General features: G+C 51.5%; 1 protein-coding gene across 4 annotated transcripts in view; it reads left to right on the forward strand.

Moving 5' to 3' along the window:
* TYW1B (tRNA-yW synthesizing protein 1 homolog B) overlaps positions 1–8,584 on the forward strand; it is a 106,579-nt gene extending 97,995 nt beyond the window's left edge. For all 4 annotated transcript variants that reach the window (XM_048068012.2, XM_048068013.2, XM_013189315.3 and 1 more), the window contains one exon: positions 8,112–8,584. In XM_048068012.2, coding sequence (XP_047923969.2) covers positions 8,112–8,333 — 222 coding nt within the window. In that variant the 3' untranslated portion in view covers positions 8,334–8,584. The remainder of the gene's footprint in view (positions 1–8,111) is intronic.
* The last annotated feature ends 7,230 nt before the right edge of the window (positions 8,585–15,814 follow it).

Below are 15,814 nucleotides of genomic sequence, written 5' to 3' on the forward strand. Positions count from 1 at the left end.
GAAGCACTTAACTACCAGCTGCAGATTGACTAACAAGGGTTATATGACAGAAAAATAGTCCGTCACATCTGTTTCCTTCCTGCCTCGCAAATCATTTGGAGAGCGTGAGCTGTCCCTGTGATCCTGCATCCCAGATCCAGAACTTGGACCCTGGCCTCTTGCTATCCTGAGCTGTTAAATCAGCATTACCCCACGGCTGTGACTGGTGCGGTACACGGGGAAGAGGGACTTGGCTTGCTGCTTCACGTCAGAAGGTCACGAAAGGTGCCACATCCCTGAGCTGGGGCTCCTCCCTGTCTCGGGACAAAGTGTCTCAGTAGCCAAAGTACAGCCTGATTGCAGGTGTGAGCAGGAGGTCTTATGGGTTTTAAGTTGCTTTTTTTTTTTTTTCCCCCCTCTGTCTCCTTCCAAATAGGAAGGTGGCTCTGCTGTGCTTGATCTGGTAGTTATTAAAAGAAGATCAGTTATGCTAAGGTAATCAATTTTTCATCCATCGGAATTAAAACAGTCTGGATGTAGCCCTGGTTTAATTGGCAGATGAGTTGTTCATCTTTGCAGCGGGTCCAGATTAAAAAAAAAATCTGCAATAATGAATCTTTTCTTTAGACTAATTCATGCAAGATTAGATGTAATAAATAGAAACTGACGAGTGGCAGAGGAACGATCCCACGAGCACCAGGCACTGCAGTACCGGCCCAGCAGCACAAGGCCAGGTCGCTTTTGCCTTGGTTTGGTGTTGCCTTTTTGTTTCGCTGCTCTCAGGAAACGTGATAGCAAACCCCATTTCCAGGCACTGTAGTAGCCAGCTCTGAGAGGTGTTTCATCTACTTCAGCGTGGCTGCTTGCAAAGAATGGGTTGGTTATAACCTTCTGTTCCACACGTTTGTTACTTAACTAGTTTAATCTTTACTTCTTCCATGCAAAGCCTGAGGTTACAATTGACAAATAAAAATAAAAGGTTTTTAGCTTTTAACAAGCTGTGTGACCCTGTTAAGATTAATTTATCTACAGTATTTCTTCTTTTTTCCCCTGAATGACTCCAGCTCAGCCACTTTCACTGTTGAATAAAGGGAGCCTTAAATAATTGTGAGCCATAATTAGATGAGAAACTGCGTGTAATAATATAATGAATTATTTGTTTGACTTTAAGGAGTACTGTCAGAGTTCTTTGTACTGACAGGTGCCAAAAAGTCACTGCAGTTGCACAGTACAAGTTTTGTCTCTCATTATATGTGGTCTAATTAATAATGCCTTGTGTGCAGGAGTTGCTTACTGAAATGATTGGCTGCATCGGTTTTAAAGTAAGGCGCTCGGGACTGAGACCTTCAGAGTCATTTTCCAGCTGCCTTCCTGGTGTCAGACATTTTTCTGGGCGCAGACATGGAGAGTGGCAATACAAAGCCAGTAGCTGAAAGCAACCTTATTGCAAATCCGAAGCGGTAAATAATTCCTGAGCAGCACATTTCACGTGGCATTACCCTGCACTCAGACATCTATTTCAGGTCCCAGAGTTCTTAAACATTTCAGAACTGTGCAACCTTGAGAAGTAAAATGGAGTTGGAAGATGGGATTGTATTTCTCACAAAGGGAATCATAAAGGTGAGGCGGGCTTGCAAAGCCAGCCATGGTGGCAGCAGGAGGAATGGACCCATCTCAGCCTCGCGCGCTGCCTCTGGGGCTGCGATGTTTAAATTCCTTCTGACTGCAAGAGCCCAGCTGCACCGTCTAGACAGCTCACGACTTCTGTCCATTATAGAAAATCCAGATGTGCGCCTACCCCACCAAATCTGGTTCACAGACAGGTTCTCTGCAAGGCTCGTGCTGTTTCTTTAGGACTGATGTGCTGCAGCACACCTGGAGTCTGGGACTGGCCCCAAGTCTCTGGTGTCAATGCAAATGCAAGAGGAAAATGGATGGTGGGTGTTAACTTCTGCACTGCTGTACAGCTGCTTGTAGACAGGTTTATTTTTGTATTCTTAGTCAGATATCATTGCAGATCGATGAAATTTGCAGTGTGGTGATGCTCCTGAGTTGTTCCAGCTGCTGCCAGGGGAGCTAAGGAGAGGAGTGTTTCTGCTATGCACTTTTGTCTCAAAATGCTCGTAATGTAAACCGTCTAGTGTGAAGCAGGTGGTCTTTGGTGACCCCATGGGCTGTGGGCTCACCTGGTCTGAAATGCAGTCTGCACTGCTGGCAGGAAGCTGCGCAGGTACTCGAAAACACACAGGCATATTTTTAAGTTTCAAGAATATAAGTACAGAAACATGGAATTTAAAAACAAACCAAAAAACTACCTTAAGTGCCAAAGTGCAAAGCCCCGTTCCCTTTCCCCAGAACAATATTTTTTCCTTATTAGTAAAAGAATATATTTAGGCTCAGCAAAGAAAGCATTTCAAGGGAAGGTGCTGACAAACGGACTGAGGATACCTGATTGCTTTTCCAAAGATAAGCTTTCTTCTCAAAGAGTGTAAATGGAGGGTAGTAGTATTGGGTTTTAATCTCTCTGCTTTTAAATGCTTAGACAGTGCAGGGAGTGAAATGCTGCAGGCTCTGAATGCATTACTTCCCATAAAAACAACGACAAAAAACTGTGGTTTTTTTGGAAAGCGCAGCCCTTCCTAAATCCTGCCTGAGGCACCGAAGCACCCCGCAGCACTGGGTCGCTAGAGCCAGCAGCAGCTGCTTTGCCCTGGCGACACAGAGCCCGCGTGTAAGCTGTCAGCTTGTGTCACTCGGCAGGGTTTTGAGAGAAGGCGAGGGAAGACCTCATCGCTTCTGAATGTGTAAGAGCAGAGCCAGCAGCTGGGTTTGATGTGGTTTTTGGGATGGGACATAAAAGTGCAGGCGAGGGAAGGGAAGCATCCGAGCTGCTGGCCTTACGAAAGCTCAGCTGCCGAGACTTGCTCTTGCAAAATGCTCTTTAATGTCTCATGCTCTGTGCAAACCAAGTAAGCGCTGACTAAAGCACTGGCCAAAACCCGTGTTTCAAAATGCTGGGGATTGCAATTAGAAAAACTGTTAGGGGACTGGCGTGACCTCCCTGCACATCCAGACTGCTCCCCGCTGTCTGACGCCGCATCCATGCTGCTGAACGCGCCCCGTTTCCCTCCTTGCTACCGATTGATTTTTGTGTGGTTTTTAAGACTGCATATAAAGCTGCTGTATTTAACTGATAAGTACTGCATGTGCCTGGGGAAGACTTCATCTGCCAGACTACTAACCTGTGCATTTATCCACACGTCCCCAAGTCATTGAAGAAGAGCTGGTTGCGAGCCCCCAAGCCCTGCTTTCTCCTTCTGCCCTGCATCAGCCTCATGGGATGCAATGGGGCAAGGCTGCCTTGTGGCCCCGTGGGCTGCATGCCCTGGTTTGTCCTGTTCTGCCCGTGCTATGTCGTCCTGTCCAGGAAATGCACGCTTTTCTGCAGAGACCAACCAGCGTCAATGGGCAAAGAGGAGCCTTCTCCTTCTAGCATGTTTTCCTCTGAGGAGAATATAGCATTATCCTTGTTAGGACAAACTAATTGGGTTTTGGCTGGCTTCCATTTTTCAGCATTGGCATTTCATGTGTCACCATTTCTGCCTCTCTTCTATATTTTATCCCTCCGTATAAACCCCGTGTTTATTTCTTGGCAATTATGCGTGTCTGGGCCAATGTAGTAAATTGTGCTACTATATCGTCCTCAATACATGCATAAATTTTTATCCTCCAAAATTGTTTATGCAAATAGGTTGGTAAGGAGAGAAATATGTAGTGTGGTTCTTCTCCTTCGTGTATGTTGATAGGTTTCTGCAGCAAGCAGCTCCTCTCCGTACAGACTAAACAGCTCTAAACATACTGCAAAAGCTGATTTAAAGAAATTTCCCATTCGTATCCACAGTGCTGCAGCTCTGCCCCGTGCACAGGGCCTTGCTGTCGTGCTTTAAAATAACTTTGAACCAAAAACCTGCAGAGCTGTAAGCAGCTGTTGTAGGGGCAGGGAGATGATGCTGAGGGTGGTCGCAGCCACCTGATCCTTGAGCTCTGAATGTGTGCTTCCAGGTTTCTCTTGACTCGAGGGCCATTATGAGTTCCTTATGGGGCTCCTTGCACGAGCTGTAGGATCTGCAGAAATAGGGTTTTGCAGAGCTGGGCACCAGTGCGGCTTCTGACCGGAGCAAGCAGCGGTGGGAGCCTGGGGACCCGGGGACAAGAGCTCCCTGGGGGAAAGCGAGCATTGGCCCCGGCATCACCTTGCTGTTGAGCAAAGCCCTCGGGAGGTGCTGAGTTTGCCTTTCCAGACAGCACAGCCTGGCCTCAGAGCCACTGAAGGAGCTTTATTGCTCTTTTTTTATGATGCTAACTTGAAAACGAGGGGAGGGTTTCAGCCGTTTGTCTTTTGCCATGTCTTTATCACCTTAAAAGATTTAACTGGGTAGTGAAAAATTCGATAAAACATCCAACTGCATTAGCCTGAAATAACACTGATGCCTATCATTGGTTCACCTGTTGTATGGATGTTGTGAAACTGTTCTGAGTCTTAAATCTTCCATTATCTGTGAAATAATCATAAAATTGTTAAAACTCGATCTGTAAATCCTGGGCAATTGAGGCTCTTCTCCCCTACCCCACGTTAGTCTGGTTTTTATTCCTTAGCAGAAGTAATTGGTTTCCATGACAAGAATAAAGGATGGTTCCCATCTCTTTGTTTTTTATTGCTGTTGTTTTGCAGCCCCACAAATATTTAATAGTATTTAATCTGCTTTTGTAACAAACCCCAGGCAGCCTTCATCCGGCCGCTCTTGCGGGAGCTCTTGTTGCGCAGGTCTGCAGCAGGCGGTTTGCAGCGTCGGTAGCTCTGCTGTGTCAGGAGCTGCACGTTTGTATATCGAGTCCAAATTAAATGGCTTAGAATCTCCCCTGGGTGCCCCAGCCGACATTCAGGACACCTGTGGAGCAATGCGAGTGATTGTGCAAGCCTGGGGGGTTGGCTGGGGGCTGCCGCCTCCGGGAGCTGGTGGGACCGGCTGTGGCTCACATAGGCACGGGTTTGGTGTGATCTGGTGAAACCAGAGCTCCATCATTTTGTCCTCAGGAGAGCACGTGTAGGGCTTTACTGTAAGGGGATGAGGAGGGGGGCAAATATCCCCTTCTGCCACTCACCAAGCCACCTCTCCAAGCCTCACCTCGCTCAGAAGCACAGCCCAGAGGCTGCGGGTCCGAGCCCGCTGCGCTTGGGCCACCTGCGAGCTGCGTCCTCCCTGCTTCTGCTGTACTTGTCCTCCGGGAGCCTCAGGAGTTTGTGCTGCCTGCCGGGGCTCTGGGGAAAGGCAGAGCTTTGGTGCTGCTCGAGGTTTGCTCGTGCAGAGGCAGCACCCAGTGCTATGTTCCTCAGTGCTGTCTGCTGTCAAATTGTGGGTCACGAAACCCCGATGCTTTGCATGTTTGTGCTTAACGGGGTGCTTCTGGTTTGGGAAACATGGGGGCTCGTGTCTGTTGGAGCCGTCAGAGCTGCTAACAGCACGGTCTGCTTGCAGGAGCGCTCTGTAACGTGTGGCCAAAATCACCCCACAGAGACTGGTGTGGGTGGGAGGTTCTGGGTTTTATCTCCTGCTGTTGGCCTTGTTGAAGGTCACCGTCTCCACAGAAGAACTGATAACACAGTGAGATACAGCCATGGCAGGGCATGAAGAAAATAGTTTGCTTTGAAAGGAGAAGCCATATAATTGTGTCCCAGAAGCTCATGTCAGACTTTCATCCCTGTGCAAGACAGCTTTTACCCCCAGGCGGGCAGTGGTGCTGTTCTGCTGGGAGGGATGACACCAGCACCGCTGACGCCAGCCCCTTCACGGCACGGTGTGGGTTTGTCCACGTGTGCCCCGTTAAACTGGGGTGCGTGCAGCTGGGGCACCACGGGCTGGCATGGTAGAGCACTGATCTAAGCGGGGCTGGTTCTAGAAATAGTTTTCGGTGTCTTCTGCTGGTCATAGTATGCTGCCATCGTGCTATTTCTAGCTCTAAGACTCCGGAGAGGCCCATATCTACGCCAGGGTTTGGGCTGGGGATGGCAGCTGCAGCCCATAGCCTTGTGTCAGCCGCCCCTGGTGGCACGAGCACCTCCCGTGGCTTTGGCTCTTGCTCAGCCTCTCTTGGCTGCAGGGTTAAGGATTCTTTGCAAGCTCCCCCTTCCCTCCTGAGACAAGAGCATCCCATGGGTTTTCAAGGAAACGGGCTTTACAGAATTACCTCTTCATCTGGTTCCAAGTCTCAGCTGTGGCTTTATTCTTTATGTAGAAGGTTTCTCTTAGTTGGCCTCAAGTCTATCTAGGGACCCATCTGACGAGTTAGGAGCTCTGAACACGTCATGGGAATAAGCTCAGCAACTTGCTGTGTGCTAAGCAGCTCTGCCTCATGCTGTATGTGTTACAGGCCATGTGGCTGGATCCTGTAGAATTTTTTGCCCTTAGTTCGTGTGAGAATTTATTGATGAATCTCAGTAGTGAATCAAATCTGGGGAGGGCTCTGATGCACGGTCTGAACTTGTTCAAGTGTCTTCCCTGCAGCCTCTGGCTTTTGGCATATGATGTTTCCAGACAGGCACTGGGGATGGAAAGAGAGGGATGGGAGAGCAGAGAGAAGGCGCAGAGGAGTGCCACGGGCAGAACAGGTCCAAGCCCCAGGTCTGTGCTGGCCGCAGAGCACCACCGCCTGCCTGCAGCACTCCCAGCTGCTGCTGTGCTGGGAAAGGCTGCGAGCGGGACTGCACAAACTTGCTCTGGGATGCTCTTCGTGCCGGTAAGGTTTGAGTCTTGGTAGTTAGGACTGCACCGGAGGGATGGGAGCTGGGTGACTTGGCCAAAGTCATCTAGCACCTCCCATCGGGAGGGAAGCTCAGCTCTCCTGAGGCTGGGTCTGTCAGGGACCTGTCTGCTTTCCCAGCGATGCGTTGCCTCCTCTGCTGTTGCTTTATTTGCAGCCACTCACATGGGAAAGGATGTGTTGCCTTGTTTAAACGTTAGCATATGAAGAATGAGCCTTGGGCGAGCGTATTTACAGTGAGACTTCTTCCCGGCTGTTCTGGCTCTGCAGTCACACATCTCTGCTCTGGGGGAAGGACTCCTCCTGCAACAATTTGCTGCAATTACACAGGCAGCAAGAGATTAACATTGGCAATATTTGATTCAAAATTTTGCAGGTATCAGCAGTTTTTCCAACCAAAAAAGCTTTTAGCTCTTGGGCAGAAAGTCAAATGCCATTTAAATGCATAACTATCAGGTTTTGAAAAAATCAGGAAGCCAGTATGTTTTCCCTCTTTCTTTGGATAAGCTCTCAGCTCAGACAAATCCTGATTGAGGATTCAGTCAAGGCTGCTGCTAAATTAGCAGAGCAGGTCTGTGAGACAAACGCAGCTTCAACTTGTCAAAGTAAGGAATTCTTAAAATTCGTGTATGGAAAGAGGATCCGTGTCATTAAACCTTTTTATCTTTCCCCACTCCCAAACACAGCCCCCCTGCCCTTCATCAAGGGACCCCTGGGTATTGGGCTCAAATTTATACATTGTCTCCAGGACTCCTCCAGTTCCCCAAATCAAGGTGTCTAAGGTCTAAACGACAGTGCACTGGCAAGTGCAATTGCACCTGAGAACCGGGCTTTGGGATGCAAAGTGGGGCTGAAACAATGTTAGGATCTAGTACTTCAAAGGATCAGGCAAGGCACCAAACAGTCAAATCTTCATGAAGCTTATCTGCTGGTAGACAGCTCTGCTAAATGACTACAGCTGTAAGAGAAGTGGCCATCCTGTTTCTGCGTTTGCTTTGTCAGACCTCCTGGATGAAATGTAGCTCAGAAACAGTGAGCTCCTGGTATTTGTCTGCCTGAAGGATTTCCTTTTCCTCTTAAGGAAGTTATCTTAACTTCTGGATGACTTCACCTTGGACCTTAATGGGGCCAGAAATTTGGAAAAAAAAATAAAAAATCCACCTGCCCCACAAAAAAAAAAAAAAGGGAAAAAACTACAGCTAGGAAACCAATTTAATATGCACCCAGCTTCAGCAGCTTGTCCCACCATGAATCACCGCCATGGTGGTACTCCCTGCTCTGCAGCACGGTAACACGTCTCTCTTATTTCGCAGTTCAAGGTTGACGGCGAGTGGTGCACCTGGATCAACTACGAGCGCTTCCAGGAGCTGGTACGAGAGCACGAGAGGAGCGGGGGATCGAAGACGTTCACAGCAGCAGACTACACAGCCAGGACTCCTCGCTGGGCGCTGTTTGGGTCCAGCCAACGGGGCTTTGATCCCCTGGACGTAAGATACCAGCGGAAGAACAAAGCAAAAGACATCTCCGGGTGCTGACGTTAGGATGGGGCTCGCCGATCTGCAGGCTGGCTGATGGATCAGCTTTGGTCTTCATTTCCAGACTAACACCCATATCAAATCTGTTCATGTAGACTTTCTGAAGTTGGGTATTGAGAAGGATGGTGAAGTCTTTGTTTAACCCTTCCCTCCTGTTTTTAGGGCTTCTTGGATGGAAGTATTTATAACGCTTTTTACCTTGTACAAATGCTACGTGTGAGCAATGTATTGCCGTTGGCAGTGCCATCGGGGAGGCCGTGTTTGTGATCTCTGCGGCTGATCGGGTGCCGGGAGCAAGCATTGATTTTACTTCAGTGCCGAGTCGTAAGGGAGCCCGGGGGGTGCACCCAGCTCAGCTACAAAACGTGCAGTGTCCATAAGGATAAGTGTGAAGGGAATTTAGTCACTGCTGGCTGGCTGGGTCTGTGCAGGCGTGACTGCAGGCAGATCTAAAAGCCCTGCTGAAGGCCTCATTGTACCAACAACTGTACCTTTATGTGTTTTGAACACCTGCCATCTGCTGAGAGACCCTGTCTGATGCCCAAGGTTCAGCTTACTGGGGGTGGTGTAACAGCACCCCGTTAATGTCGTGTGCAACTTCTGATATCTGTCCAAATGTTTTCCAACTTCATGGTTTTGGCAATATGTACTTTCCAAGCTGTTTTACTCCAGTCTCCCAGCAGCCTTAACCAGCACGTGATCCCTCAAAGCCACACTGGGCTCATGGAAGGATGCTTTTGCTCCACCTGTGCAATTCTCCAGCCCATTGTGGTTTAAGCCAGCAGGCAGCTCAGCACCACGCAGCCGTTTGCTCGTTCTCCACAGTGGGATGGGGGAGAGAATCAGAAATAGGTAAAACTTATGGGTTGAGGTGAAGACAGTTGAACAGGCCAGAAAAGGAAGGGAAGATAATAAAGGAATATACAAAACAAGTGATGCATGATGCAGTTGCTTGCTGCCTGCTGACTGATGCCCAGCCAGTCCCTGAGCAGCAGTGGCCCCTCCAGCCAACTCTCCCCGCTTAATTGCTCAGCAGGACACCGTAAGTTATGGGATATCCCTTTGGCAGGTTTGGGTCACCTGTCCTGGCTGTGTCCATTCCCAGATTCTTGTGCACCCTCAGCCTTCTCGCTGGCCGGGCAGCATGAGAAGCTAAAACGTGTGGCTTTGTGTAAGCACTAAAACTGTGGTGTGTTACCAACATTATTTTTCTCCTAAGTCCAAAATATGGCACCATACCAGCTGCTGTGAAGAAAATTAACTATATCCCAGCCCAAACCAGGACCCAGCATCACCGCTGGTTTGGATGGAGGCGCCAATCTGATGTAAGTGAAAACCCAATCCAGTTGATTTCATTTGTGTCAAGAAACCACTTCTTATCTTGGAGTGGTAACATCCAAGCATGGGGGCCACTGACACAACCCCAGGGGTTGCTCTGAGAGACCCTCATGCCTTGCACTCCCTTTGGAGGTACTGGGGTCTGGCTGGCAAAATGCATTGAAATGAGAGGGGAATGGGTTGTTAGCTGTTGGGAAGATCACTGCTCTCACGTTCCTTTCTATTTATGCAATACCCGTGTCGGCTGCGGTCTCAGTGTGAGCTCTCACTGATGTGTTAGGAAGGACTGGTGTGAAAATACCCAGGGCAGACCTCACTGGGGAAGCACCGCTGCAGTCAGGGTGTGTGTTCAGTCACTGAAGGCCTGAAATAGCCCCAGACATCCCTGATCCCTGCTGGCTGCCTCCCGCAGCTCTGCCAGAGTTTCCCCCAGGGGGCAGGAGGGCTGCCCCGCACTCTCCTCCTGCTCCGCTGGGGCAGTGGCAGCCGGCGGAGCTGACCCGCTTCCTCCAGCGGCTGCGTGATGGAAGTCTGACACTGCTCCAGCTGAGGAGCCTGGCCAAGCCAGCTGCAGAAACGTGGCCTGAACGGAGACCCAGAGGTGCCAGCTGGGGATGGGAGGAGAACGCAGTCCCGCTCCAGCATCTGCATCCCCACTGGGCTCCAGGTGCTCGCAGCGCTCCCACCGCCGCTGGCTCCGCAAGCGCTTGCAGCCTGCGATCCGCAGAGCCCACGGCGTTGTCGATGGGCGCTCCTCAGATTGTGACTGTTTTTAAGATTACCTCATTTCTTAAATCGTTAAAAGTGATTCTGAAAAAGAAAGAAAATAGAAAATGTTTTTCCCTAGGGCACCTTTGCGTGTCATAGCCATACAAGGCTCTGTGAGAGGGGATGCTAACAGGATTTTAAGGACATGAAAAGCACAAGTGTTGCAGAATATCTTTTTCCTTGATAGCACAGGGAGCAGAAGGGAGAGCACCCACGTGCCTGTGAGCAATGGAGAGGGCTTGGTGGGTGGGAGGCAGCTCCAACAGGCCCATCGTGGCTTCTTCACAAAGCCCTGGAAGGAGGTTGGAGCTAGTGAGAAGTCACCACGCTTCCACAGGGACACAGGTGGCACCTGCAAGCCCTGGGCAGGTATGGGACATTTCCAAGCCATCTCTGTGTCTGCATATGATGGAAACCTGGCATGACAACGTGCTGGTGTGCGTGCGCTGCACCACCCAGGTCCGAACGCAGGACTCAAGCAAGCCCAGGTGACCGTGAGGTGTTTGCACTGGGTGACTGCATCCAGTTGGAGGATCCAAGTGTCCCAGCCAGGCTGGTGAGACCCCGTGCCCCAACCTCTGTGTGTTGTGGCCCATCTTGAAGCTGCCCTTGGGTGAGCCAGCCTACGGTCCTGCTGAGATCTGCCGTTCTCAGCCGCTAGTGACTCTTCCTAGCTAAGGGTTGTCTGCGTGCTGCTTCCTTTACAGCCCCGCTCCTGGGAGCTGCTGAGCACCACGCTCAGCTGGGAGCGCTCCTGCTTGTCGCCTTCTGCCAAAAGATGGTTTTGGCGTGCTCAGCTGCACTGGTGCCTGCAGGAAACCTGGCCAGCTGGGGTGGGCTGCAGGGAAGGAGCAATGGGGCAAGGCAGGGGACATGGGTGACCTGGGGGCCCCCACCAGCCTGGCTCCTGCTGTGCCATTCCAGGGGCCCAGCCCTTTGAGCAGGGGCCAATCATATTTTCAAATCCAAAACTATCATGGGAAGTTTGTCTTAGGGGCTTGGTTTCCTTAAGAAACTGGCTGGTGAAGGGCTGCTCTTCTTTCCCCTTGCTGGGGAATGATTTGTCACGTTCCCACCACAGCTTCACCGCAGGCGCTCTCATACTCTGCTCAATCACTCCTCTGTTTTTGGTCACATTTGACACCATTTAACTTGCATCTGGGCTTTAGGGTGAAGGTTGGCAGCACTGGAAAGCCCAGGAGCTCTTTGCAAAATGCTCTCTGCTGTTTTCTGAGAGCCCTGTGCTCTGATTCCTGCTTCCAATGGCAGGGTCGCCACGTGAAGAGTATGAATTCTCAGAAATTCCCAGTGTTGGGCTATGTTCAAGTTAAAAATTGTTGTATTCTAGGCTTATTTTGCAGAACTAATGCAGTTTGAGTGAAAATACCAGGGGCGGGATGCAGTTATCAGAACACAGCTGTTTAGAAGGTGCCGAGACCACTCCAGCCAGCCACCAGCTCTGCTCTTTGAGGCTCTGGAAGACCTGCTTGATGCCCGCCAGCCAAGGCAGCTGTGGCAGGGCATCTCCCCAGCCCCTGCATGCCCATTTAGGTAGTGGTCTTCCCCATTTTCTGCTCAGCTGTGCCATTATGCTCATCCTCGTTCCTCCATGTGGCCTCTTGTAATGGTAGGTCTGGGGGTACCTTCCCATCGCGTAGGCCAGGGGAAGGGAAGTTGCATATGCAATATGAAATAAAGATGCACAAGAATTTAACTGCATCCATGTTACAAATTAGTGAATCCCCCGGACACACGTGTATCAGCTCTGGTAGAAGCAGCAGAGGGACGATGTGGTCCCACCACTTTGCAGGCATGGGCTGCACTTTAGCAGCCTGCAGCTCCTTCCGACCACTTTTGAGAGAAAGAACAGCTTGTGAGACATGTCTCCAAGCCACCAGCCTCCTGTGGGTCACTTGGGTTAACTGAGGTCTTTAACAACTTCAGCAAGCCGTGTTTATTTTGTGGGACTCAAGCTAACCCCAGGGCATCAGTTGCGTGTGGGTGCGACCGCAGTTGGGCTGGGATGTTTGGTGTCCCCCATAATGTACCATGTTCCCCTGGGCGGACACGAGCTCTTCTGCACCTGGTCCTCCTTCCTGGGCCAGACGCCTCCCTCCTGCATCCACCTCCCCGGGAGCTGAAGCAGCTGTAAACCACGAGCGGTCACCACAACCCCTTCCTTGTCCGTGCTGAGCCCTGGTAGCAGCCGGCACTGCCCTGGCGGTGGCAGCTTCTGCGCCTGAGGAGCCCCGGGGCTGCGTGTCACCGCCGGACGCCTGCTGCCCTCAACAGCTGCTGTGGTCATTAGCACTTCATGTAAAATGCCCCATAAAACCCCCACAGTTCCTTCCCTTGGAAATCCTAGGGGAGCCCTAAAGAAAACCTTGTCTGCATGGCTTCTCTGTGCTGCAGCATCCACACTGTTTCTTCTCCCAGCCCCTCTTGGGACACGGAAATTGCTGCTGTCCCCTTTATGCATTGCTTCTCCACGGGCCATTTGGCTGAGTTGAAATAACAGCTTGTTCCTGCTGTGCGAGGCCTCTCCCTCCTGTGTCCCCACGCTCCCTCTGTCCTCCTTCTTTGTCCCCACGCTCCCTCCATCCCTCTCCCTCATCCTTCTGGTGTCCCCATGCTCCGGAGCTCTGCGTTTCCAGGGCTCCAGGGCAGGCCTGTCCTGGGGTGCCGTGGAGCTGGGGCTGATGGAGCCACCACCACCAGGGCTGGGAGGAGGAGGTGGGTGACCCATGCAGGGGGCGCTCAGGGCTGCAGGTCCCCAGAGCCTGCACCAAGGCCACCACCGCAGTGGGATCTGCGTGGGGGCTGGTGCTGAAATGTCTCAGAAAAATCGTGATTTCCCCTGCTCAGAGACTAGAGGGAAAACATGGCCCCAAAAGCCAGGCCAGGTGGTAAGTGACGCCGCATCCCGCCCGCTTGTCCCTTTTGGGCTGTCTAACATCTAGAAGCCGTGCAGAGAGCAATTTGGGCAGGATTCGCTCCCACAATTACACTTGCATTGCCTTGTGCTTAGAGCAAATCTTTCAATGTACGTATCCGAAAGCAATCCTCTTACACGAATAGCTTTCAATTGTACAACTTAACACAAATCGCCGCAGTTACCAGGACGTGCTCTGTGTAAGGCACAGCCAGGCAGAGCCGATTGCTGCTGGGCTTCACCCGTCAGCAGGCGGCAGAGGAGGTGGTGCTCCGGGCACACCGACGTTGCCGGGGTGAAGTTCCTCATCCAGGAGCTGCATGCCCGGCCTGAAGTGTCTGCTCTTAGATGTAAAGCAGATCGTCGCCCCCTGCGATGCTCGCGTGGGCTGGGGTTTGTGCGTTTTCCCCAGCAAGATGTGTTGGTATGGGATGTGCTCAACACACTCTGCAAAAATAGGGATCATAGAATGGCTTGGGTTGGAAGGGAACTCAAAGATCACCTGGTTCCAACCCTTGCCATGGGCAGGGACACCACCCACCAGATCAGGTTGCCCAGGGCCTCATCTAACCTGGCCTTGAACACCTCCAGGGATGGGGCATCCACAGCCTCTCTGGGCAGCATGTGCCAGTGCCTCACCACCCCGAGTGAAAAATTTCCTCCTAGCCTCTAATCTAAATCTCCCCTCTTTCAGTTTAAAACCATTCCCCCTTGTCCTGTCATTATCTACCCGAGTAAAGAGTCCTTCTCCATCCTTTTTATAAGAACCCTTTAAGTACTGAAAGGCTGCAATAAGGTCTCCGCAGAGCCTCATCTTCTTCAGGCTGAACACCCCCAGCTCTCAGCCTTTCCTCGTAGGAGAGGTGCTCCAGCCCCTTGATCATCTTTGTGGCCCTCCCCTGGACCCGCTCTAACAGCCCCGCATCCTTCTTGTGCTGGGGGCTCCAGACTTGGATGCAGTACTCCAAGTGGGGGCTCACGAGGGCAGAGTAGAGGGGTGCGATCACCTCCCTCCCCTGCTGCCCACTTCTCTGTTGATGCAGCCCAGGACGCAGTTGGCCTTCTGGGCTGCAAGTGTGCACTGCTGGCTCATGCTGAGCTTTTCAGCCCCCAAAACCCCCAAGTCCTTCTCTGCAGGGCTGCTCTCACTGAGCTCTTCACCCAGTCTGTCCTTATGTGTGGGATTGCCCCAGCCCAGGTGCAGCACCCTGCACTTGGACTTGTTGAACCTTATTAGGTTCACATGGGCCCACTTCTCCAGCCTGTCCAGGTCCCTTTGGATGGCATCCCTTCCTTCTGGTGTATTGACTGCACCACTCAGCTTGGTGTCGTCTGGAAACTTGCTAAGGGTGCACTCGATCCCACTGTCTGTATCGTTGATAAAGATATTAAACAGCACCAGTCCAAGAGCAGACCCCTGAGGGACACTATTTGTCACCGGCCTCCGCTTGGACACAGAGCCATTGACCACCACTCTCTGGGTGGTCTCTCTGGGGTCTCTAATTAAATGCGGTCCTTACCTTTCTGCCAGAGATTCGTAAAATATCCCGATATGGGAAGACGTCTCCGAGGTCACAATTTCAGGATCAGCCCATCTTTTGCAGTTTTGCTGGTCTGTCGCTGTGATTAGTTCTGACCTGACCCATTTTCCGTAGGTGCCAGTCAGACGGCAGCCACTGCACTGCCACCAGGGCACTGGTTTGGGGTGGGGGGGGGGGGGGGTCCCCATCTTCCTCGTTGCCCCCAGGTGGCCCAGGAGCCTCCCAAGGGAATGACCTTGCTTTCGTTTTGGGGGATTTACCCAAATCCAGGGCACGATGTGCTTCGAGAGAGGAGGGTCTTATTGCTTCGACAGCCAGCCTGGAGGCTCGGGAGGTTTGATCCTAAAGGCAGACTGGGCAAAATGGATTTTAACCACTTAAAGCCCGGAGCAGAGGGGCTGTGGCTGAGTTTTGGGGTCCGGGCACTGAGCCCTGTGTCCCAGCTCCTTCTCCTGGTCCGTCCCATCCCTTCCTGGCGCAGGCTGGCATCCCTCCTGGCTGCTGCTGGCCCCTGACTCACAGCGTGAGTCATGCGATAGCTGCGTGTCGTTTCTTGAAGGGGATAAATCTATTTGTTTCCAAAAATCTCCAGCTGGAAAACATCCCCCAAACAGACAATTGTCATCCATCAGCTTTGTCTTCATCTGGCTCCCATCCTAAATCATTTACGATGTTAGAGCCACTATCGTGCCTTGAGGGGCGAGGAAAAAGGCGTCTGAATTAACTGAAGGAAGGGCATCTTTTTCATTTCATCAATTGCAAATCGAGTCGGGAGCTGGCGAAGGCTGCGGGCCCCGTGGGAGGGGCCTGGGCCCAGCGGCAGGACACGTGCTGCTCCAGCAGCTCGCTGTGAGGAAGGGGAGGGGGGGAAACTAAGCCTGGGGAAATATTTCAAGGAAGCC

This window comes from Anser cygnoides, chromosome 18, assembly GCF_040182565.1.
Source record: "Anser cygnoides isolate HZ-2024a breed goose chromosome 18, Taihu_goose_T2T_genome, whole genome shotgun sequence".
NCBI lineage: Eukaryota > Metazoa > Chordata > Aves > Anseriformes > Anatidae > Anser > Anser cygnoides.